The sequence below is a fragment of the Prinia subflava genome, chromosome 14, assembly GCF_021018805.1.
Source record: "Prinia subflava isolate CZ2003 ecotype Zambia chromosome 14, Cam_Psub_1.2, whole genome shotgun sequence".
In the NCBI taxonomy this organism is placed as follows: domain Eukaryota; kingdom Metazoa; phylum Chordata; class Aves; order Passeriformes; family Cisticolidae; genus Prinia; species Prinia subflava.
In genome coordinates, this window is record NC_086260.1 from 19,813,005 (window position 1) to 19,839,462 (window position 26,458).

The 26,458-nt window shown below is 35.2% G+C and overlaps 1 protein-coding gene across 1 annotated transcript in view; it reads right to left on the reverse strand.

Moving 5' to 3' along the window:
* Positions 1 to 2,478: 2,478 nt before the first annotated feature.
* Positions 2,479 to 26,458, reverse strand: part of ERC2 (ELKS/RAB6-interacting/CAST family member 2) — a 302,460-nt gene continuing 278,480 nt past the window's right edge. The window contains exons 14-17 of the mRNA XM_063411966.1: positions 16,880 to 17,027; positions 3,446 to 3,577; positions 2,786 to 2,847; positions 2,479 to 2,572 (exon numbers count right to left, since the gene is read on the reverse strand). Of these exons, the coding sequence (XP_063268036.1) occupies positions 2,479 to 2,572; positions 2,786 to 2,847; positions 3,446 to 3,577; positions 16,880 to 17,027 (436 nt within the window). The remainder of the gene's footprint in view (positions 2,573 to 2,785; positions 2,848 to 3,445; positions 3,578 to 16,879; positions 17,028 to 26,458) is intronic.

The window sequence follows — 26,458 nt, forward strand, 5'->3', positions numbered from 1 at the left end:
TAAAGAAAAAAATAAAATCCATGTTTAAAAATTGTAAGATAAAGCAATGCCTAAAGCTCATTCATGATTATCCTTGACTGTACTGTTCTCAAAGACTATTTCAGAAAGGATTTTGCCATTAATCTCCCATTTTCTTCCTTTACAAGTAATCTGGGCTCCATTGTTCACAGTCTGTGGAAATTTAGGGATGACAGCACTTCAGGACATCACCTTTTCTGAGTCCAACACAAGATGAAATAAAGCTATATTCATCTAACCTGTTCTTAGAAATCTCTAAGAAAGGACCTTCCATTACACACATATGAAAGAATGTCCACATTTTGTTTCCATTTACAGATTCGTTAGACTCATGATGAAAAAGTCGTCTTTTTAACAACTAACCTAGTTATTCTTGGCAAAATTAAATTTAGTGCTCCTACCCTTTCTCCATTGGGTACTGGAATACAATTGATCATTGTCTTCTTTACAACAATATTTTATGTATTAGAAGACTTATGTCTCCCCTTTGGTACTTTCTAGACTAAACAAACCATGTTCTTTAAGCCTTCCCCACAGGTCATGTTCTTTAAAACTTCTATCATTCTTGTTGCTCTCCTCTTGTCCCTTTCTACTTTGTCTATGTTTCCTAAAGCATGGAGATCACAACTGTAAACAGTTTTTCAGATGAGCTCTCACCAGTGCTCGAAGGAAGAGAATAATTTCTTCCTGCTTCTTCTCCAGTATTCTATCTATCCCAGAATTAGATCCAACTTCATTACAATAGTATTCCACTGTGCAATTTAGATTCCTTTTTCTATGCCCTCATCAGCACTTGTGACTTCTCTCCTGTAAGCAGACTTGTCTTTACCGAATTTCAAATTACTTATTTGAGACTCTCCAGTCTTATCAAGACTGGAGCACCTTATTGAGAAGTTTGACTGCTCCTACTGTGCTTGGAGCTTCTCACAGGTTGATTCATGATCAACAATATTAATGGCATTTCTATTTCACCAGTGAAATAATCTCTTAAAAATACTCCATGGAATCAGATAAAGGACAGACCTCTTTGGAACCCAGATGTAACTGGCCCTCCTGTCTGAAAATGACCAATGGAAAATTTGTCTATTGGTTGCACATCCATCTCATGGCAATCTCATAATTATTTAAATTTAAAAATACAATTTTTAATTAAAGCTTTTCTTACTGCAATTCATTTTAAATTAGTTACTCATTGCATTACAAAATTATGTCTTTATTTGCATATTACAAATATCTGGTGGGATAGTGTTAAAGACCTGATGAATTAAAAGTTACCACTTTCTGCCTTAACCACAAAACCAGTTACCCTTACAAAGGAAATTAGATTTGCTTGACATAATTTTCCTTGGCAAATTCAAATAGACTAAATATAGGATGGGTATACTAGACCAGCATTCTTTTTTAGACAATGGCCCAAAACTATCACCTAGGAAAAAAGCTGAGAGCACAAGTGCTAGTAAATACTAGTAAAATACCTACTATTTTACGTGCTCTATCTTTAATCATGCACCTACTTCCACCATTCATATAACATCTCAATGTTCTTGAATATGTTTGAATGAATTTGAATACTGACTTCCATTATGCTTCTTATGCATTCTCTTCTCTGAATAAGCTGTTACCATGCATTGAAAAGCACTTGACTAAATGTTAGCTCTCTTATATTGTCTTCTGCCTCAAATTATTTTCACAGGTTCAGGTTTCTCGAATTAGTTGAAAACAGTGTCTGGGTTTCAGTAACACTGTAGCGGTTATTACCTGTTTTTTCACATCTCTTGCCCTCATTCTGGGGCTTTTTTTTCATTCAATTTCTTGCAAAAAGCCAAAACTTTTTTTGTGGCGGTGTGCGTTGTGATTATGAGCTATGTTTAGACCCTTTTGTGGACCCTTGTTTGATGAGAGCTGGGGTGGAGACTCTATGAGGGACTTAGTAAGTGATCTAGAGAGTTCGTGTCAAGATGGATGATGGACAGACGAAGGAGAAGATTCTTGAAAGGCTATTTGGAGTTGTAGCTGAGGGCGCTGACAGAAGGATTACGGAAGGAAGAAACTGAGATAGGGGAAGTAGAAAAGGATTGTAGAGTGGGTTACTATTGTGGATGGAAAAGAGACATGTGGAAACGTTAGTAAGAAGGTTTTATTAAGGTTTAATTATATTACGTTTGTACAGGTTTAGTTCTCTGTATTTCCCCTTCTCTGTACCCCCTCCTCCCTAATTGATATTCAGACTCCCTGCTGAGTTACCTACAGCCTGTTCTATGTTTAGCACCTCAGTTAACTGTCAATCCCTTTTCCCGCCTTGAGTTGCTCCTCCCAACTCCTCCTGATTGGTCCCAGTTCCCCAACTCCTCCCCTTCGCTCCCCAGAGATAGTATTTGATTTGTCTAGAGATAAGGAGACACCCCTTTCCCCGCCCCTATTCTAGTCCCTTAAAAGTTGCTGCACAGCTTTGTTCTGGGTTCAGATCGTCTGGTTCCTGGTTGTGTTAATAAACCCGTTCCTGTTCTCGCTGCGTCTGGACCCTCCCTTCTTGCTTCTGCACGCTTGGAAAGCCCTGGAGAGGAACGAGAGAACCTCTCTTGGTGGCACAAGAACCCACAGGGATCAATCCTGCTCAGCCTGCTGCAGGTTGACCCTTCTTTACTGTGCCGTGGTGCACGAGCTGGCCCGGCGGAAAGCAACAGGCTTTCGAAGCACCGCGACATTTTTTTATTTTACAGATATTTCCATACAATTTCTCCTTCTTCTACAAACTCAGCCAACTTACCTCTGTTCATCAGAAACAGAACCAAACCAAGACAGCCAGTCCTTAATTCCCTTCTCCTCTTTCTGACAGAAAAAGCTGTTCTTAACATGTTCCAAGAATTCAAAGGATTATGTGTTATATTGTTCAGGTTTGTGGTTTGTGTTTTTGGGTTTTTTCCTTTGTGTTAGTATCCAAGAAATTGTGTTCTCTTATTCTTACCTGTCCCTGACTCTAACACAATTCCATTGGTCACTCTGTAAAAAAGTGTAATTTGCCTTTTAGCTTCCTTCTCCCAATTAAGTAGTCTATCATACAGCCCCATTATATTTTCATCCCTGTTTTTCACTTTTATTTCTACCCAGACATTATGAACGTATAGCCTATTTCAGTATCAAAAAATTATTTTTCATATAAAAGCAATGTTGAATTTTTCTTCAGGCTCCTTCATCTGAAAATGAGTTACTTGTTTCTACAGACTGTTTTTCTACTCCAGAAAAATAAGGCATCAGACAAAAAAAGCCAAAATTTTAAACTATTTCAGGACAGAAATAAATACCAGAGCTATTAGTTTTGGTTCAAAGAATGCATCATTGCTTATTAGTTCTTTGGAAAATTTATTTCATTCCAAAATAGCAAAATAACAAAGTTATAAAACTGAGGGTGAAGAAAGAGGTGACCAACCTGATCCGGAGAGGGCCTGTGGTTGTGTTGTGTCCTCCCAGGAGATCGATGGTGATGGTGGTGGTGATGGTGGTGGTAGTGGTGATGGTCATCATCATAGTTATCTGCCATCAGCTTCATTCTGTTTTGTGTCTGTTTAAGATGTAAAGCAAGACAATTTTATTACATGTTGGAATGTATTATTCTGACAGTGCTTTAGGAAGTTCTTGGCTCTGGGTGTTTTGGGGATGTTTTTTTTAGCTGAAGGATCTAAGAATAGAAATCCAGACTGCTGGCTCACAAAGATAACGAAAGAGAAATAGAGAAATAAAGTCTGTGAACACATCCTCTGTTTCAGCTTTCACATCCATAGAATGACATGAAGAAGTCAGAAAAGTAAATGATGATGGATGAGGTGTTTGAAGGGAAAAAGACATTCAGCTTTTCTAAATATATTATTTTAAAGCTGTTTCCTATTTTGTCCAGTCTAACATTATGTCTTAACAGTTAACTTTTTAAATCTCACTGAAAGGAATATTAAGTGTACTTCAAACATTTACAGTTAGCTACAAAGGCATATCAGCAACAATCTTGAATAGTTGTTCTAAAAGTTCTATTTTGTGTAATTTATTTTAATTGTAGACCACATCACCCTGTTAAACAATAAGTAAAACGAATCTGAAAACTAAGTAATAGAAACACAGGCACTTAGAGAAATAAGTGATTATGGAACTTGACACATTATTGAATGGAAGGAAGTCTAATATATAGATCTTGAAAAAGAGATCAACACTTCAGCTACAGCTGTGTACAGATAATAAAATCTATGTCACCATGGGATAACAAGATACATTGCTGCTCTTTATCACTATTACAATTATGCCATACCATTAAATACATAACTTGAATAATTCAAACCTTGCTCATAACACCAAAAATATCTTATTACCAATAGTCTGATACCGATGGATACAGTCATAATTTTTTTGTGTTACCAGGACTCTCTCAGGAAAACCTTTTAAACTGCAATTAAGTTTTAATTAATTTTGTACTAACAAAACCCAGAAAAAAATGCTGTTAACTCCCAAAGACCTCTTCCAAAATTAAAATTATCAGTTAGAGGCATATAAAATTAATACCACACAGATGACTGAAGGAAAGATAGCAGTCTTAACTCACTTGATGTCATGCTCCTAGGCAGCTGGATTCATGGTAACCCTATTGAGGATGGGAGCTAAAGACATTCTCCTGGACTTTGCCCACAGTAATGAGTTCCAAAGGACCAACATAAGCAGATGGATTTGAGCACAACTCATTTGATCAGTATGTTCCTATATTAACTGGTCTAACTGCCAATGCCAAGTACCCATGAGATAACTTGTGTCCCATAGCTAGTATGTGGTAAACTTACTTCCAGGACTGCTGTAATTTGATTTTCCTTTGACAACAATCTTGTATCAAAGTCTCTGTTTGGAAAATCTCACAGGCAAGTATATTTTAATTAAAAATCTAAAACTCAGAGATTGCTATTAAATTCCCCAACTTTAATGTTTTTTCTGAAGTTTAAAAGAGATTTGAAAAAAGCAAGCAAACTAAATATTTGCATTACATAACATTTCAAGAATAAAAAAGTCTAATGCAAGGAAAACAGACACAGAATCCTAGGAAATCCTGATGTCCTTGCCTTTTCAGCAATTAATTTTTTTCAGTTGTCACAATGTTTCTCAAGCACTTCACATGATGTTCAATAGAGGATCATAGAAAACTGCTTTACAGGAGGGCAGCTGTACTCAGTTTAAATAAAAAGAATCAACTAACCCAATAAAAGCCTCAACAACAAAAAGACAGAGGAAAAATCACAGGTCAGATGTGCACTATCAGACTTTCTGAATATCTCCATAGCACTGTAAGAGGATTTTCTCTGTATGCTATAGAGTGAGAAGAAACTGCACAGTTGGAAATATTTCATTTCCTCCCTCCCAAATACAAAGATGGAAGCACACAGCTGAATGAATTTCAGTTGTGATTTTCTACCAATTTTGCTAAAAAGATCATCTCAATCAGAATCATCACAGTTGGTTTGTATGTCTTTAAATTCAAAGAGGAAGGCCTTTTGAACAAAAGAGTGGAAAAAATGGAGAATTAAAAGACAAATATTAAGCCACTTACTCTAAACACTGTCATACCCTGCCTCTTTGGGGAAGCTTCTAAAATTTTATTAGTTTATTTTCTTATCAATGAACAGCCTTAAATTTCCTACCTTTCAACTGTATTCCATAAAGAATGCAAAAGTTAAACAAGATGATATATGCAATCCTAAAAGTGTCCTCTGTAATGAGGTGTTGGGGATTAGGCGTGTCATGGGATAAGAACTGTAAATGAATTATGTCATCTTTCTAATTTGGTGCTGAAATATAAATAAACTACTTCTAATGTTTCTTCCTTTTGCATGCCAGAGTGCAGTAAAATGTGAACAAAGAAATGTTAATTCTTTAGTAGCCTTCCTTGAGTGTGTCTATTCTGGGAGCAAAATATACAAGAAATATAAAATGAGAATTTCTTTTCCATTCTAGTAACAATCAAGCCATCTAAATTTCAACATGACTGGTAACTGTCACTAATTCTTAAAATTATGCACTTTACTTGAAAAAATATTAAAAGTTTTTGTTTTTATTTGTTAGCTCTTCAAATGATAACAAATAAAGTTTTGATGTTCTGTTTGTCTTTGCTTTAGCTACTGCTAGTGCTCCACTTCCACACTGAACTGTAGTTTCCAAGTATGCTTAGCTTTGACTTAACATGTACAAACAGCGTATGATTTCAAACTTTTAAAAGCAAGACTTTTGAGAAGGACAAGCAGAAGGGTTTCTGGAGAACAACAAAAGTAAAGCTATCCTGAAGAACAATACAGTCCTTTTCACATCCTTCTAAACAAAAATCTGCAACATTACTTCTGTTTGCTTCCTTTGCTAGTTTTTGATATTTAGCAGGCTTTAAAATGCCAACTATATTTTTATTTGAGGAAGGAATTAATTAACCACATTGGAATTTGTTCAGGACCCCAGGGCTTCACACCCCTACACCTACATACAGGCACACACAGAAAGGTGTGTACGTGTTGGGACACTGGTTTATCAGTCAGAGGAAAATTCTCATGTTCTGGGTGCCAGATCAACACATTCAGGGACTGCTTCAGTACTGCCTGAGAGGGGAAAACACCACGCAGTGACCTGGCAATGCCATTGTCTCCTGCAACATCTTCAGCATGCCCAAAAAGTTCCTATTCAAGCTCCTTGACTAGGAAGACCTTTTCTTACATTTCTTTAGAAAGCACAGCGCATTGCTCAATATGACTTTTCTAGTTGATCAAGAAATTAAATTCTGAAATATACAATTAATGAAAAATAGAGTGGTGACCACACATGCAAACTCTGGAATATCTAATGTGCACCACTGGTTACTCTGCACAAGTCAAACTACAATCTGAAATAGTTATATTGCACTGGTCAATCTTCTATCCACATTCTCCTCTCAAATCTGAAAATGGGGTTTCAAAGAATTTACATAGCCACAGCTCTAACAAAAAAAAATTCATGCCAACAGTTCTTTTTGAAAATGTCTAGAGAACAGGGCCACATCTGAGAAGGAACAGGTTTTGATTTGGATTTATACTAGAAAACAAAAACATGTTAACTTATAAAATGCAACAATTAATTAACTCTGTCTCCTAAAGACCATGTACAGCCTTATTAGTTCCAGCCTAAACAGTGTCCTCAGACTCTTTTTGGTCTTAATTTATTGACTACATTCAAAAAATACTGCATCCATTTTGAAAAAAGGAATGATTGAGGAATTAAAAGCAGCTTAGATCTACTTGCACAGGTATATTAACCCTTAGGGCTTGAAACACTTGTCTTTGATCATTCAATATCATTATTTGCTAAGCTGTCAAGGTCATGAATGGTATGTGTAACTGAATTTTTAACCCACTTACCAAAGAATTTATGATCTAGCACTGTAAGAAAACTGACAGATATTTCTTGTCCTCCTAAAAGTCTGTTGAGTTTAAGAAAGGATATAATGAAATGAAAGTCTTTGATTGACTGGTAACAGACTAAACAGCTTAACAGCAATCTGTAACTGTAAAACTGTAATATTAAAACTGTCTTTTACAAAATATTTTAGCAAGGTGGCAATAGAGAACTATGCTTTCATCTGTCATCTGGATCAAGTTAACAATGAAACTCTCATGAATGAGGTTCAAATGAGGAAAAATAGTAAGATTTGTTGCTCTGGGATATAGGTGTAATACAATTTAATAGCTATTACTTTCCTTTGGATTTTCTTCTCACTCTCTCTTCATTTAATGGAATTTGAAATATTTCTAGACTATTCACTTTCAATAGGGTAGGATTTTTCCCTGCATAAGAAGGAGACAGCTTACAAGCTGTCCTGGAGCTATCCTGGGGTCTAATTCTTAAAGCACGAAATTTAAAATCTGGGGACCCACATTCTAGGTTTGATTTTACAATGGCCTCTTGTTGTCTTGAATGACACAGAAACTCTTCTTGCAATCTCACTGTTTGAAAACAAATATTCTAATATTTTCACAAAAAACCTCTGAAAACTTCATGTGGCAGGCATTTAGTTCAAGCCTTCATGATTTTTAATCATAGGCAATTTTATCTGACCTTTTATTCTCCTGAGACAATATTTTAGAAAACAGAAAAGGGCAATGATCTAAAAAATTGCACTCTTCAGACTACAGAGTTCACCAAGTTTATCCAGAAGCTGCATGAACTTATTGGAATGAACCTAGATTTAATGGAAGCGTGTGCAACTGCAACTGGTTTTCCTGAATTAATCCAGTGCTTCAGGCCTCAGTTGCATTAACAGAGGGTTAACAAAATATTTGCTAATTAAGCCAGCTCTGGCTTTATTCTCTCCAGATAAATCCAGTTTTCACATTAGATCAATATTTTTGCACATTCTTTGAAAATGGTTGTTGTCTGAAGACAAGGGAAGAATTTCTTACCATTTCTACTGCTGTACAACTCAGAAGTTTCTAATTGCCATGGAATACAATTTATATGTGGATTTGTTATTCGGCAAGTTACAGTTCCTTACATGTTGGACAGCAAATGCTGTACTTGACCTCAAGCACCTCTAAAGTTCAAGAAATTACACTTGTCACTCATAGTCTTTTAAGGGACTACAAAAGTTTGCACAAAATTATCAATTTTTAAAACCAATGTATTTTCTTATATAAAAACCCCCAAAATATTACGATAAAACAATGTAGACTGTAGACTACCACATTTGTGTAACAGGAAGACCGTCTTGGAAAGTAGCTACAAAAGGTATTTCAGAAGGCACCACAGAATCTCATGCTTCTAAGTAACCCTTAGGGTGACTTTTGATAACACAAAAATCTCATCATAAGCTACAAGCCACAAAGAAAACTGAAATTAAATGTTGTGCAAAGCCTGTATTTCCAGAACTTAATAAAGTTCACTAGTCATTTTTTAAGCCCTCTTCAGCAAGTTTTCCTTTATTCCACTTCTGTGTCTCACCATAATTAAATATTTTTCTGAGATTAAAAAAAAAAAAAAGTTCATGTTCTAACCTTGAAGCCTCTTAAAAAACATATTCAACCTCACTATCATTGTTCCACCTGCTTTTAGCATCTCAAGCCTACAGAGATACCTGCATCCTGTACAAGTGATGTGAAAATAAGCCAAAGAGTGAGATTCATTTGCCATCTAGAAAAGATACTTAGGAGAGATTCCTTTGTGATGTTTCAGTTTAAACTTTTGTGAAAATTCCTTGATATACTTTGGGGCACTGTTTCACTAACTATCTAGCTGTAGAAGAAAATAAAATTCCAAGGCTATTGCTAGAAAGCCAAACTTTGAGACTGTTCCATTTTTAATGGTAGCACTCTTCTTGAATCCACATGATTAAATGAGACAAATTGTTAAAACACATCCACCAAGTATGGTTTTGACAGAAGTGTCATTTTTCCACAAGCCAGAGGATCTGTAAATCAGTTATTATTGCTTTGAGGGATCTTTTGCCAGTATTAGAGCTGCATGGAAGAAGTGAACTAAAATAGACTTCCAGAGATTGTATTACATTATGCTAATTATTCAGGCCACTTTTAACAGTGTAATACTAACAACATCATGCTAATTATTTCCAAAATAAATTGTCTTAAATGAGAATAAATATACAATAGTATTTGATTCAGGCTTCTTTGTTGCTTATGCAGGGAGGTTTTAGATACCATGAAAACTACAATGGAAACAAAATGAGGTCGAGACTCTTAAGTTTGCAGGCACTCATCAGCAAGCGAAAGATAACAAAAACATTGCAGTATGTTAACTAACCAGCAACTCCAAATGCTAAATAAGTATGATAATCATAACCGTATGGGTGTTGGAATGCATCACTATGGGCAGTGTTATGTTTTACTGAGTGCTTTAATTATGAATTTTCTTTTTATAACATCCCTGTAATGTAATCTGTTCCTACATTCTTACTCTTAACTACATTTTAACATGAGTTTTGCTGCTTTGTTTCCTGCCTCCATTGAAGTACACAATTTTTTCTCTGTTAAAATTCCAAATGGGCTAATAAGCATGTTTTTCTTTTCCTGTTATAGTGTATGACTTGTCTTGGAAAGTGTGAGAGACAGGATGCATGCAGGCTCAGAGTGTGCATAATAGCTTACTGCAGAAAAGGCTACTCTGCATTTAACTCTTTTTAGGTTTTACCTCATTAATGATAAGACTGCTCCATACAATGTAAAGAACACAGTCAAGTTTTCATGCTAAGAAAGTATACATATATTTCTTTTTCACATCTTATTTAGTTATTTATCAAACTTACCTCACATGGTATTTTTACATTTAAATCTTAGAATTTTTATAATCTGTAACATGTAACCCAGAGTAGTTGATGTTCAGGCCCTGTCTGCCCTCACAGGACAGAAAATAGAGAGGAAGAAAAGGTTCCAAGTTTTCATTAAATCCAACATTCCTCCCACAGAAAATCCAAATCAATTGCTGGACAAATTAATACTCTGACTCCTCTGCAGCAGTGCAAAGCAACTTCTATGTAAATCTTTTCAAAGACTCAGGTCTGGTAATTTATTGTTGAGCATGAGTATAAAAGCTTTACAGACACTTCAGTTCTTCTTTAATTAGAGCACTATTTAACTGCTATGAACAACCATTACACCTGCTGCTTTGCAAGATTACAAAATGTGACTGACTTACCCTGAAAGAAGTTAAAGCTCAGAGTAAGCCGTCCTCCTTCACAAGCTGAAGGACAACAGCCTCCCAAACACCAGCTGGGATATTGGACACTTGGCAGATGGAGACAGGCAGCACTTCCAAGTGCCAAGCAGACACTTATCTAAAGTACTGAGGCCAAAATTCAACTTTTCTGACACTTGTGATTAAACAAAGCTCTGTTGAATTGAACATGGCTTGTCTGACCTTTTTTTGTGCATTTTTCCTGCATTTAGAATTTGTGGGTTTGAAGTCTTTTAAAGCTCTGTGAATTAAATGTATGGCTTGAAGCGCAGGAAATATCTTGTAATAATACAGCATACTCAGTAATGTATAGGCTCAAGTCATGCTAAAGGTATTTGTCTCAGTCCTACTACTAAACTTGGTAATTACATAGAAGTATGTAAGAACATAGACACAAAGAAGTGGGTTAAAAAGCATAATTAAAGCTCTGAAACTGTAGCTGCCTGAGGACATCTCAGGCCAGGTCCTACTAAAAACAGACAAGCAACGGAAGAAGGAAGGTTCTCTTTTTTCCTTTTTACAGCAGGAAATAACTCATTAAAAAGATATTTCCCCGTAATAATTATTTAAATTCAGACATGAATCAGAAACTTCAGCAGCTAAATAAGACCTTTGAAACAGTAAATCTCTAGTTAGCAGCACTGGTCATTTTTCATCATCTTTAATGTCTGCATAGTGAGTTTCAGCTGTATTTTTTACAATTTCAATAACAAGCCCAAGTCTCCCATTTGTATCATATACAAAATATAGCTTAAGTTGAAATTACTACATTTCTTCCATTGTATGCAACAAAAATTGCTATATAAAAGATACATTTCAATACATGGGTTGTATTTAAATATAGACTGAATTGGAGATAAGATCACACCACTGTCTGCATATACTTAATAGAGACATCTTGCAGATAACTTATTTCTTTTTGATGCTTGATTGTAAGAATTACCAGTTTTATCTGCAATTACAGCATCAGAAATATTGACACCCAGTTTTTACAGTATTTTTTTAAATGGCTGGCTACTTGGCACTGCATTTGAGATCAAACGTTAAACTATATTTAGTCTTATTATCATGGGATACGTTGCAGTAAAACATAAGGATTTGTTTAAAATATGTCACATGGAGAAAAATCCCTTTGGCTTGGGAGTTCAGATTGTTATAATAGAGATATTCACTATTCTTATTTGAGATACTTAATAATAATTTTCACCTACCAAGCAAGCCAGAATTTCAAAAGTTTTAGTGTTAATATATACATTATTTTGTATCTGCATTACCTACTTTTTCCATTTAAGATTTTCAGTCTCAGTGAAGTTAAACCATTTGTCTGAACTAAGTTCTAGGATAAGTTCACAACCAGATTATCACCAGTAAAAAAGGCTGCCTTGAGCCATGGCCAGGCTTAAGTTGTGACACAGATTCAAGAATCAAAAAACTCTGAACAGAGAACAAGTAGAAACAGATTTTAAAGCAGGAAAGGGCTTATGTACCAAGCCTGTGTTGCTTTCAGGGACTGACTGCCACAGGTAAAAAAAGCCTCTCTCATTGGACAAGGTTTGTGTAAAAACACCATGCAAGAGACTTCGAATTCCTGAGAGCATAAGGAGGAAAAAGTGATGCCATATCCAGCTATAATCAAAGTCCATCAAATTTTATAATATAAATTGTCAAATCTTACCAAGAATATGTGAAAACTGTTATGAGACCACTGCCAACATTTTCAGTATTTTTCCAACACAGAATGTCTTTTGAATCAACTAAGGTGTTCAGGCAAAGGCTTTTAGCTCCACTCACACCTTGCCTTTCCTACCTTGGGCGCCTCCTGTGTTAAGCTACAGGGAGAAGTGGCATTCTGTACTTTCACCCCCCAGGAATCTGCACTGGGTAAAATTGAGATGCAATTCAATTGCAATGACTGTCATGACCCATGTTCAAACACACAGAATCAAAAATCAGGTTAAAAATTAGGAGAATAAACTCCAATGCTAAGACATGCAGAAATACTACTTTAGTATATTCCTAAAGAATAAAAAAGTATAAACTAAAAAGATTTTTAAGATAGTAAGGCCACTGAATGCCTTGTATTGTCATAAATGGGATCTGAACAGCCACATTTAAAATCAGAGAGTAAAAGCCATTTTACTAGGTTTTCTGAGAACTTTAAAGGAAAAAATAGACAGCCTGATTATGGAGTCATTAGGACATCTAATTTTACCTGTCCAAAATAAACAAAAAACTTTGTAGCACAAGTGCAACAAAAATAAAACTAAAACTTAAGAATCTCATACTTCTCTTTTGTTCAAAATTAGGTGCTTAAAGCTTGAATGAGATCAATATTATGAGTAATAGTAACCAGCATAAGCAGAAGAGGTAAAAAAGAACAGAGTGGTCAATTATGACTGCAGTACCCATGTGAATGGTTTCTTAACATGGGTTCTACTCACTGTGCAGTTATAATTGGATTCAACTGCACAATAAATGTCATTCTGAAGCAGATCTTTGTAAAGAACACAGTAGCAATAAAATAGCAACAACAACAGTGACAATAGCAACAAGAATAAAATTATATGGTCCTATAATATTCACACTGTGACATTCAAGGCAATCAGAAAGATTAAGTTAGTATAGCATCAGAAACCAAAGCAACAGTGATTAGGAACCAACACTAGAGCTGCTGCTGATTACAAGTGCTAGAGATGACAATGTCTACACTGTAATAAACCACTGCATGACTTATTTGCTCCCATGCTTGTTAAGCATAAAGAGAGCTTAAGTGCAATTAATTAATTCACAGTGCTGCAGAACAATGTTTTGGGCTGCTAGAATAATCATAATCACAACAACTTCTAATAATATTCTTTTTCTCACACAGTAATATAAACATTTTCAATATCATAAATTTCACAGTGCAATGAAGCTGAATTAATCTATCAGGGCAAATGCAACTTAGGGTATTCTGTTATTCTTGAATGCTTGATGTCACCACCATAATATCACAGTAGCAAGATTTCTGAAGTATTTAACTAGAACAGTATATGGAATGCAACACACTGCTTCCAATTCCACTTTATTTGTTTGCTGCTGAAAGAGCTTTTTAAAATATTTACAATGTAATTTGTAAGAAATAATTCTGTGTATTACATGCAGGAGAAAATATTGCTGGTTGTTATTTTGCTGAGGAAGTGTGCTTACACACATTTTTTAAATTCCTTAATTGTTTCTCATCCGTTTTGTTGCATTAGCAATATGTTGATGTGATGAAATATAGAGCAGTGAACTAAAAGACGGAGAACTCTGCCAAACACCAGCTTTGCCTCTGGCCAGAGTATTATGTACACCTGCAGTCCTGAAAGCACAGAAAAGGTTTCTAATTTCATGTTTTGAGAAGAAAAATAAAATGCTCTCAAGGAGTTAGAAGACCTTGCATCTTGGCCAACTGCACTTACATTTTTGGCACTATATCCTAAAAGTGAAGAGACAACTGGGAAATTTTCTTGCAGTATCCAAGTTCAGGATGAATCAGTAACATAGCAGTCTCTTCTGCTCTTACCAAAATGTCTTGAGATGTTCTAAAAATGTACTTTTTAGCTAATTATTTCATGAAGGATTGCATCACTGTACGAATTTATCTAAAAATAGCTTCTCAGAATTCTCAAAAGGAATCTTGGCCAAGGTGATTAGGCACACTATGTAATCACTCAGACAAGCCCACATGGCAATTTTTTTTAATACTGTATTTCTGAAAGGTTTTTTTAAAGCCTACTACAAAGTTCTACAGCTCTCAAAATACAGTATTTGATGTACGAATCAAAGCAATTTCAGTGATTTTGTTTTGTGGGAGTGTATTACTATGCCTCCCAATTATTTAAGCACTAAACAATAAATATTTAACGGACAGATTGCAGCTGCTTAATTGTATTTAAATTATTGCAATTAAATACGTTTGTTTCTTGTGAGAATATGTTTGCAACACAGAGGTCAGAATTATTACTACTAATTTTACAGCTGAATACACTGTGATACAAATAATTTCTCTAGGTTATCTAGGTTTTGACATAAAAACAATTCTTTTCTCCCTGCTTAAAAATAATAGAACTTTTACTTAAACTGTCACAGTCACAATCCATAAAAAGATGGCTCAACTCATTCATATAAATAACATTTTAATCTCTAAAATACCATATGCCTGTCTGTAGCTTTATTAAAATAAATCATAAATATTCTCATTTCCTAAAAAAGGCAGGACATTTCATTTCTCTAAGACGCTTCTTTTTCTTTTGCAGTGAAAAAAATTGTGACAAATTACTTTAAAATCAATGTCCTAATAGGAGTTTACAATGTGTTTGACATTCCCAAAGGCCAGAAAATGTGGATATATATGAAAGGAATATAGATTTTTTAATCATGGACCAACATGGTTTTTTGTCTCTCCAAGCAAAAATTCCTTACAATATAGAACAGGGATGAATTTAGGGCTTTATGTTAATGTTTAGCATTATCGAGTGATTCATCTTCTAATATTTTTAAATATTTCTCCTTTGATGCTCACATTTGGCTGGAGAAGTTGGGCTTTTTTGAATTCTCTCTTTCAGCAGTGTAATAGCTATGGAAATGGAGGATGGGACAAATAAGACCAGAAGAAAACAAGCAAGGCTGCAGCTGATGATTCATTGACATTCTTGTGAATCAGAAACAGCTCAAGACACAGCATCTCCCAAGGAAGTGGAGGAACTGGGGGGCCAAATCACACAGGGGGAATCTGCCACTGACCCCCTGCCCAGCAAAGTCAGAGCAAGCCTTTGTGGTGGATGCACATGAGAAACCTTCGGGAGTTGACAGTGGTTTTCCCCAAAGGGATTAAAGAAGTATGAGTGAAGTCTACAACCTCTATTATCAGATAATTCTGAAGTGTAATAAAGGGGTGACCTAGTTAAACCACATTCCTGTTCCTGGTGGCTCTTTTTTTGTGGTGTCTGAGATAACAGGGAGATTATTTTGGCATCAATTTAATCTAGTTAAATAGCTTTACTGAAGATCTTTATCATTATAAATAATGGAGGTATTTGAAGTATTTGGTTACAATTCTAACTGAAATTATCCAACACAATGCTTCTCTACCAATCCTCTTCTGCTGTTCCTTCTCTCTGTCTGAAGAAAGTTATGAATGTTTTGAACACTTTCCAGCAATAACTTAAAACTAAACAAACCAAAGCAAGCACAACAATAAAACAGTTGCCCAGATCTTTAAACTGTTGAAAAACAGTTTAAACCTTTTTAAAATATTCATGACAAGTATCATGGAACATGGCAAAGTGGTATATTCATTTACTCTTCCGTAACCTAAGATGCAAAAAAGAAGGCATCTAAAAAAGGAAAATAACTACCCTCTCTTTTCCAAAGCAAACCAAAACAAAAATCCCTAAAATTATTTGGAATTCAACATCATCTGCTCTGGTGCAGCACAGTGGGATGAAGTGATAAAAAGCATGAAGCACATCTGCCTATTTATCATATAAATTTTGGTGAAATGTCTCCTGGGCTCCTGTGTCTCCTGACTGACCTGAGACACAACTACATCATGGCTGGAACATATGTGATATCTGTTTCTAAAGGGTTTTTTAACCATGTCGTTTTTATTTAGACCTCCAATTACTTGTATTACTTGTTGAAGACACAGTGCTTTTTACCCATTTGAGAATTTATTTTAAGGATAATCAGAATTTCTAGATAACCTCTCAGAAAGCCTGAAGCCTTCTGAAAACACAATTATTTTACAACAGATAAGCAAATTACTGAACAAGAGGAGGTTAAAAAGTGTTAACAGAATGGATAGACCTTGCTTTATGCAAAGAGCAACTGCTCTCCTCTCTCACGGAATTAAGGTTGGAAACTATACGAAGAGGGAAAACAAAATGTATTGGCTGCCTATAGCATGAGCGAAGCAAATGTGCAGCTAATTCTTAATAACTCCAGAGAAGCAATAAACACTTAAATGGAACACATCCTACCTTTTGCAACTGCTGTCACATGTCAGACCTGGCTTGAACACTTCCAAAGGGACATCAGCATGAAAAAGTACAAATGAAAATAATGCAAATTTTTGGTTGCCATGAAAGTATGAAAAGTAATGTCTCCCCACCTGCTGTTTTAACTGATGTACTAATCTGTCCTTCTCTCGTTTAAGAGCCATTACTTCATCTTGAGTCTTCTTTTTCTTTGAAGCAGACAGCTCAAGCAAGGCAATATTTGCATCTTTTTCACTAATTGCAGCAAGCAAAGCTTCCTGTCTGATAAAATAAAATAAAATTAAATTTGTTACATTCTCATTAAAACAGAATATATACTATTATACCACACTATGTGAGATGTTCCTTTCAATCACTAGGAGAAGAATTATCTACCTTCTGAACACTCTAAATAGCAAACATTGTCAGGTCTAAAAAAATTATAAAATAAACTCATTAGCCAAAAATTTCTCTTCTAGAATTTTCATTATTTGCTTCGTCAAATATTTATCTCAGTCTATTTTACTACAACATGATATCTAACAATAGTTCTGTGAAATTTCTTGCTTTTAAAAATCTTCGAATTTTTTTGCAATTCACTTTCCTGAATTCTAGAATAACTTACACAAATCTCTTTTTTGACTTATTCAGATCACAGACATTGAATAATAGACAGCAAAGTGATACAGATAAAACCAATTTTTATATTATCCTGTTAACTTGGTATCCTAGGGTCCTCAGTGCAGGAATCTCTGGATACCTTCCTCATATTTACTTACATATTTTCCTATATATTTATTATTAGGTGTGTCAACACAAAAATATATTTCTAGAAGTAAAATACATGGGTTTTTTATTTGATTGTTCATGAGAAATCATTTCCTTTGCAATCTTGACCCCTCAGTTTTAGAGAGCAAACTTAATCTTACAGCACCCAGATATATATGGGATAACATAGACACTCACAGGGGCACATCACAAATAGTTTGTGAGAATATAGGAAAAAGACAATTTTTTACAAAATGCAGTTGAAAGCAAAAATCTTTCAGTATCTTATACCCTAAAATGCTCATGCTCTGGCAAGGCCATAATCTGTCCTTTAATTTCATAAATAAAAGAAATATATTCACCTTCTGCAACATATTCAGTGACAGACTACAACTTATCAGCCAAGAAAGAGCACATAATACCTAATAGCTTTTAGAAAAGAATATGTTATGGCTTGTACCTTTTCCCAGAACTGTATAAGATCAATCATTAAAAAATAAACATGGATAAATGAATCATAAATTAACCTTAGGCTCCAACTGCTAATAAATGTAAGAATACAGCTCATGAACTTCATACAGTCAAGGTGAGCTAAAAGTTTGGAATTCTCACAGTCCCTTGCTTGCCAGGAAAAATGTCAAGAAAGTTATTTCACTTTTATTTCAAAGTTCCTAATGTATTAATATAAATATTTATAGGACAATATTTCTGATGGAGTCAAAGAAAAACAACCCATTTATATTAGTCAAAGTTATGTGACATGGATCAATTTTAGATAAACAGTTGCATTTTATTCATACACTTTAATAGTCTCATTTATTATTCTGTCTTGTTCATTCAAATCTCAGTTAAATGATGTTTAAAAGAGAATGATGTCGTAAGACTCCAACAGTCTTAATTTAAATTAAAGCTATTAATTATTTTAAATAACTAATATCAAACAAAAATATATATATATCAGAGGGGTTGCATGTCCATAATGCTAATTTGAAATTAAATATAGGTATATTATTCTCTATAAACCTCATAATAACGCATAAAACCTGCTGTGTAGTAATTTGTAAAAGACTGTCAGTTTGTTCACATGTTGTGCTCAAGCACCTATTCCATAACATTTTCATTAAAATATTACATTTTTAATGCACCAAAATAGAAGAAAGGTGATTTGCTGCTCTATTCATTTCCTCTGAACTTGCAGAAAGCAAGCAATTTATCATAAATCATGGAACAGTTTGCGTTGGGAGGGACCTTCAAGTTCATCTGGTACCATCCCTGCCATGGGCAGGGACAACCTCCACTGTCCCACGTTGCTCCAAGCCCTGTGTCCAACCTGGCCTTGGACACTGCCAAGGATGGGACAGCCACAGATTCTCTGGGCACCCTGTGCCAGGGCCTCAGTGCCCTGACAGACATCAGGTGTGATAACAACAAGTTCTCTGGCAGAAATAAAGGTATTCTGTGACTTTAAAGCCAAAGAAAAAGAAACAGCATATTATATATAGGCATAAAATGTTCTTCCAAATTAAATCAAAATAGGTTAGCTCCTCTGCAGTTTCCTGAAAGCACACTGTGATAAAATTATAGAGAAAAGTTAGTTAGAAGTGTAACAGTGTTCCAGTTATACCTGAAAATAAACATTAATGCTACCATCCCAAACCTACCTGTTTTTATTGTAAGCATGTTAAAGAAATCTACATCTCAGGATTTCCAAGGTTTTAGAATATATTTAGGTTCATTCCTAAATTGTGCAGGTTAACTCCATGCCAGCCAGCCCAAACACAATATTTTCGCTCTCTAATAGCAAATTCCACAGTAAATACTTGCCACCCATGAGGTTTTTAATGATATATGGTTATTTAACACATATTACAGCTATAAAAAGCCAAAAATTGAATAAAAGGTTAAAGTCAGAGGCTGAAAACTACATGAAGGTATACTGAAATTTCACTTCTCTGAAGTTTAGATCATGTCACTGCCTCTAAATTGCCAGTAAAAACACAAACCTGACTAGTGAGGAAGGATAGTCAGAACTACTGAATTATTTGGTATCATTTCAATATCTGATAATAGGATTCAGTCCCATCCATATTTTTTGCATTGCCAGCCAAAATGATCACACATTCTTGTGCTCTTAACTGTTCAGCTATGCAATATTCTCCACTCCACTTTAAAGTAACTGATGAGGTAAAATCTTTCATGGGAGAGGAGAGCCAGTCAACATGCTTCGAGAAATCTGCACTCTGGATTCTGAAGGCCCAAACCTACAAAATTTTGCAAATCCTAGCATGTATTTTCTCAGCTGATGGGGATTTTCCTATCTTGAAAAATGCTTGGGAAAATACGTGACCAAACACTTTATTCCAGGAAATAATGACTCATATCAAGCACTTCCAGGAAATGATGGTTCATAGTCATGTGAAATAGCTGCTGTCAAATGACACCACAAGTGGTCCACTGAGACACTCCAAGATTTGAATCTAACCCACAGCACATATATATTTGAACTGCACCCTCAAAATCATTGCCAACACATTTTTTAAATCTTATCTTTTTAGTTAATTTAAGAGGAGCTGGAAGGCCTTAAACCTATGAATGTGGAGAGATGACTGTGTGATCTGAGGGTGGGAATTTCTGTGGAAGTGCTTCCCCAGCCACATGGAATGATGAACAATTTAAAGGCAAATTCACACTGCCAGCACTCTTGGAGCCACCCCAATGAGAGTCAGGCTCCATTCAGAAGCTGCAAAGCCTCAGTTATCTGAGAGACAAGGTGTTTTAGCTCAGGCATAGTGCCACACAATGCGCTGACTGCTTCCGGACTGCGGCTGGCTCACACAGCCTGCCAGTGTAGGCACAGCACCTCTCTGTCCAGACATATTCCTGGATGTGCCAGCATATTATCCATGTTTATTATCATGGATAATTTGAACAGCAATAACCTCAAATATAAGTGGCATTTAAGCAGGCATCCGGGTTAACAAGAGGTTGGCAGAGCTGAACTGTGTGTTCTACCAAATGCTATGTTGGTTGCTTTAATTCTTGTTAATTAACCATGTCTGTACAGAGGGAAGATAGAGAAGCCAAACAGACTATATTATTATTTTTCAGAGTACAAAATAAAGATGCAGGTTGTGACAGAGCACCTGAGGAAAGCCATGTCCTCCTCTACTCCAGCATGGCCTAGGATCCAGCTCCTATTAAGTCCCTGGAAGACAGAGGTTGAAAAAGACCTTGCCCACACTTGTGAGGCATTGGAAGTGAAGAGATCCAAGCATTTATGAAACTGCCTCTCAGGACAGATCAGAATCTCTGTGTTATCATATCCTATTTATTACACATTGCACACTAGTTTAACCACATCTGTGAAAGTTGTTATGCTAGCCCATCATCATACTTCAAGTCTCCTATGGTAGAACAAAACCTCATGGACAGAAGCAATTTATTTTAGCTGTTCAGTGACCTTGCTAAAAAATTAACTATTTTTGCAGCAAACATTTGAAATGAGATTACTTGGCCATTAGGAACAAGGTTAAGATGCCACCAAAGTGGCTGACAATAATGATTTTCTCACCTATAAACATGAAGTAAGTTCATTCAAAAATGTAAAATGGTGGCAAGGTTTTTTTACCTAAATCTCTCAGGTAAGTCATACACTTCTACTTTGCTAGAAAATGAAACTCATCATGAGTTTCAGTGCAAGAATTTTTGAAAATCAAGACCCGAACTGGCACCAAGAACAACACACAGCTATATACTCTCAGCTAATGTGCCTAAGAGTGTAAGCATAATTTATAATTCCTAATTATCTACTGTGTCAGGAAAAAAAACGACTAGCCAAATACAGTTCTACAGAGATGTTATCACTATTTGCAGCCAAAATGTCTCCTTATTGTTTAATAAATTATAGCAATAAAATACATTTTAAAATAATTTATTAGAGCAGTGGATTAAATTACATTCTTTAACAGTAATATTTATAAAGAGTAATCCCTTTTGTTATTAGTAGTTTTTCCTCTCTTTTTCTGGCAAACTAATCTGTTATACAAATAACAGGGTAGTATTTTTAACACCAAAAAAAAATCACTCTAACTTTTCACAGTAAAAGCAAGTAAACTCTCAAATTTAAAAATACGTATTAAACCTGACAGCAAACGCTCCATGTTGGTAATTATTCTGTACGTTTTGCTTTCACCTGCACAAACTAATTCCTAGGATTCCCAACTTCCACTATAATATGCTGCTTATTGCAAGGATAGGAGGGAAAACTTTTCCCTGGAAAAGCAAAACCTATGAAATTAAATTTCTCCTCTCCTGGCAAAGGCTGACTGCAACAACCCACAGCAATCTCAGGCCAGTCTCCTTAATACAGAGCCAGTGAATACAACAGTCTCTTAATAAGCACTCTCACAGCTGAGGGATCTGGGCTGACAGTCTGAAGGCTTCCTTTAAGAGATATCAAGAAAATTTGCAGAAAAATCTGACTATACCTAATGTCACTTCATATTAAATACAAAACAAGTGAAAGAAGCACTGCCAGTCTGATGGCCAGGAATTAATTTATTTACACAAGTTGTGTTCTATGTAAAATTCCAGTTTGTATAATACTTTCATTAACTAATGAATGATGGACTAGAAAACCTACTTGTTACATTTCAATGAGGTTTCAGAACAGGAGAATTTTCATGTGCCATGAAGACAGGAATAAAATTGGTCTTTAGAAACCAAAGATGCTGTCTAGAAAAGTAAGGAGAAACTCCATATTGATGATCTGTTGTGAATAAGGCAAGTATCATATTAAGAAGTAAAAACAAAAATTGATTGCAATGCTGAAGTGACTCTTTTCATCTACACAAAAGGTCTTAGATGAAATACTGAATCCAATACTCCCTGAAAAATGTGGGAAAAGGCAGAGAAATGATTGATAAGAAAACATCAGCAGAAACTACAATAGTCTACAAGTGACAAGATGATAATGAGAACCTAAAATGCTATGTCAAACTGAAATAGAACTTCTATTTTCTGTATGCATGGCACACACAGCACGAAGAAATGTCCATAAATTGCAGAAGAAAACAGCAATATTTTTCCTCCTAATATATAGCCAAGGTGTAATGATAATGTACAGTGATAGTCAAATACAAAGATTCCTTTCCTTGGAGGAATGATCACTTATTAATCTGAGATTAGCTTTTAATAGTAGAGAAAGCTTTTAAACAAACAGAAAGTATAAAATAATATAAATCTTAGTAAAGTCACTGGAAGTGGTCTCAAAGAAAAATCTGAATTTAAAAAAAAACCCCTTACATAGGATTAGAGAAAGTAAATGATAGTAAAGTAACTCAATCATAAATGTTACATAATACCTGAAAAATGCCATCTTAAGGATCTCTAGCAATACACACAAAGAGTTTGCATTTCTGAAAGCATCTGTCCTGGAGTGAAAAAATTACTTAATATGAAAAGGAAGTCTTAGCGTACTAGAAGGGAAGATAAGATAATGCAAGAAGAAATAAATCCATGAAAGTCCCTGTTGAATGCCAAGCTGAAAAAGTATATTGTATACAGTATTTTATCAAACTTCAGCCTAAACAAATGTCAAATGGAATAATTTCTTTAACAAGTATGGGCAACAACTGAGAAAAAAGGGTTGCTCACTAGCATATATTTAGTCAAGATTAACTTAGGATAAAAAAATGTACTAAGAACAGATTTAATAACCCTAAACTGTCATTCAGCTAGTAGGAGGTATTCAAGATACAGCTAATAAAACACAAAAAAATGGTTCCAACCACCCACAAAAATCTCAGTAGTATAAAACACTGAAGGATGACCACTAAGATAAATGCTTTCTTTTGAGAGCTGCCTTGCAGTTAACCTTCTTAAAGAGTCTCCCAGAAACCTCTAATCATAATACATTGCATCGCCACTTATCACAGTCAATTTAGAAGTGAGCTCTGTAAACACTCCTGCCTTACTCCCCACCTCTGTTAGTCTAAGAATAATTTTTTGGGCTTTAATAAAAGAAGCCATTTGGGGAGGTAGGGTGAGTTCTTAGAAACAGTCCAATTGTAACCTAACAGAATTCCAAGATAAGGATTCATAGAAACAAGACCTTCTAACAAAGAACTTTTACTGCCTTTACTACTTAAGCCGTTTTCCACAAAATACAGAAATTCAATTTAAAAAGTCACTATTAAAGCTAAATCAAGTCAGAAATGTTTGAACTAATGATATACTGTAGAGTACTCAGCCAGCTTCTTACATGCTAATCATACTGAAGGACAAAAAAAAAGCTAGTTCAATCAACTTTTTCACTTTAATTATTGTTTTCTTTCCCTCGTGACCCCCAGTATTCAACCTTAAGTTCAGTAGGAGGTGACTAGAGATAGACGGTGATGAGAGATCCTGTTTGAAACAGCTTCTCTCTGTCGCTCCTAAAGCAAATAAATGGTTTGTTAAAACATGCTGTTAATCCATTATGGATGTGCATGCAACTTAGAAAATAAACTTCAGAATATTATTGGTATTTTAAAGCTTTCTCTGACAGAAAATTTATCTCTCCAATTGCTTGACAAAAGCATATTTATAGATTACTCCTTTTAAATGAACAATTATCTTGCACTGTCAAAGAACAAACCCCTTCAAAATACTGTCAGAGGACAAAGCATGAAATGGCACTTTGGGTTGTTCTGGTTCCCTTAACAGCAAACACAGATGACTATTGATGCTCCACAGCCCAAACACACCAAGAAAGGGCTGCTCCATTAAGTGTGGGACAGAAAAAGGGGGACATGCTCTTACACACCCCACTCCACACTCCAACCCACCAAGAATATTTCCTCACATTATCCGACTATCAAATCTTGAATTTTCCATCTGATCCAGTCTGCCACTGGAAGCAGGTGTGAGGATGAAATATCAATGATTACAATTATATGAGATGAACAACAAATAGTCTCTATAATTACATCTGTATTAGATTTATGTTAGATGTGGATTAGACTAAAATCAAGGAAAAAGGGAAGATTCATCTGTTCCTGATGTGAAATTTCAGAGTAAAAGGAAAGAAGCAAAAGAGAGGACCTTACTCTGAATAATCTCAGAGGAATTTCTTGACAAAGCAGCTTCCTCATCCATATCTCCTTTTCCTCCATTCTACCTCCCCAGAGCCACAGCTCATTACTCCCATAATTACACCTCTACTTACAACTCCCACATTTCCTTTACATTAACAATTTCAAATTATTCACTTTTTCCCTCTTTAACAGCAATTTGAAATGTGCATATAGGTCCTTTGTTAAGGAAAGAAAACTAATTCAGATTTTAGAAGGCAAAGAAGGAACTTCATGCCTTTCTTTTGGGATTAGTTTTCAAGTAAGAAGTAGCCACTCAACTGCCCCTTGAATTCTTGGAACTTTTTCAAGCCCTATAACATTGTACTTCTGATGTCTTGATAATTTATATTTTAGAAATGACAGATAAGTAAAACAGATGCCCCAGAAAAGACATCATGAAAGCAATTACATCATAGTTTCATAGATCATGCTTCCATAACCACTGCACTATCATTTTATTCAAACAGGCAGCATTGCTCACAGGAGTAGATGTAACAAGCTTCAGATTGTGTGAGAAATACAGAGGAAAAACATAATTTACAGTCCTGCAAAGCATAGCAGAAGAAATGAGATGACAATGATTCCTGAGTTCTGCAGCTTTTTACTGGAACTGACTCCTGTTGCTCATTTGGCCTTGTTTGAGTCTCCACAGGAATGACATCAACACTAAGATAAAATACTTCTGCCTGCTTTATGCCACAGCCCAAAGCAGTGCAGAAATGGGGATTGCTGGGAAGAAGAACAATGGCATCTGAGCACAGGGATTGTGTTACAGCACAACGTGGCACTACACAGGGTCCACCTAAGTTAAACAGGAAAACAAAACTACAGGTAATCTGTCATTGTCAGCCCCCTCATCCTTCAACACTGCTTTTTTGTTTATAGAGGACAAAGATAAAAGTGGTTTGGAGGAGGAATGGTTTGATCTTTAGAATTTAGTCCTTGGTAATGTTTTTGAACTGCCAAATAAAGGTTTAAGCTTGGAGAAAATGTTACTATTAAGAGTTGTTATAGTTTTAATGAATTTGCAGAGAATTCAAAATATTTGAGTCAAAGACATATAAAACTGAGATGCAGAAATGCAATATTAAAAAATCCCTACACTTCTTTTTAAACTTTTGTTAACTGTAATCTGTCCTTTAGATTGAGTTTACAATATATTCCAAATAATCATCTGTTGCAATGAAGAGTGTTATATTAAGGAACCAGTTGGGCTTTTTTCAACTTTTAATAAATGCTGATGAAGAAAATTATCCACATTAACAAATATATACAAAACTCTATTTTCTTCCTTTCCACTGGAAATTTAAGAAAAAGATTAATCTCGTTTTAAAAGAAGTAACTTAAGGTCTTCCTTCTAATTTTCATGATACTACAAAGACCTTCCCTTTGAAAAACAAACATAAAACTCATAAAATCCATGTAGATCAAACTGAACTTGAAAATATGTCACAAATTAGCTCCATTTTGAAACAAAATACAGAAATCAGTATGAATATATTAGAATTTATGCCTTGAGCTTTACAGTGCATTAGAAGGCAATTTTGACAAATAAAACTGCCTGGGCACCTACAGAATTAACAGAATGCACTCTCTTGGCAGTGCATAATTCATATTTGATAACTGGTGTGAGGGCATAGTTTAAATGCTCACTTACTAAAAAGGGCGTCAGACCAGTGTAAACCAGTGCCATAGAAATCCTACCAGTCACAAATACATGTCAGAGTACACTCTGTATGTGAACCTGAAACCAAGAAACCCCTCAGATGTTTGAACAAACACCCCTAACACACAATCCCCAAGAAGGCTGATATTTTCATGTTTTAACTA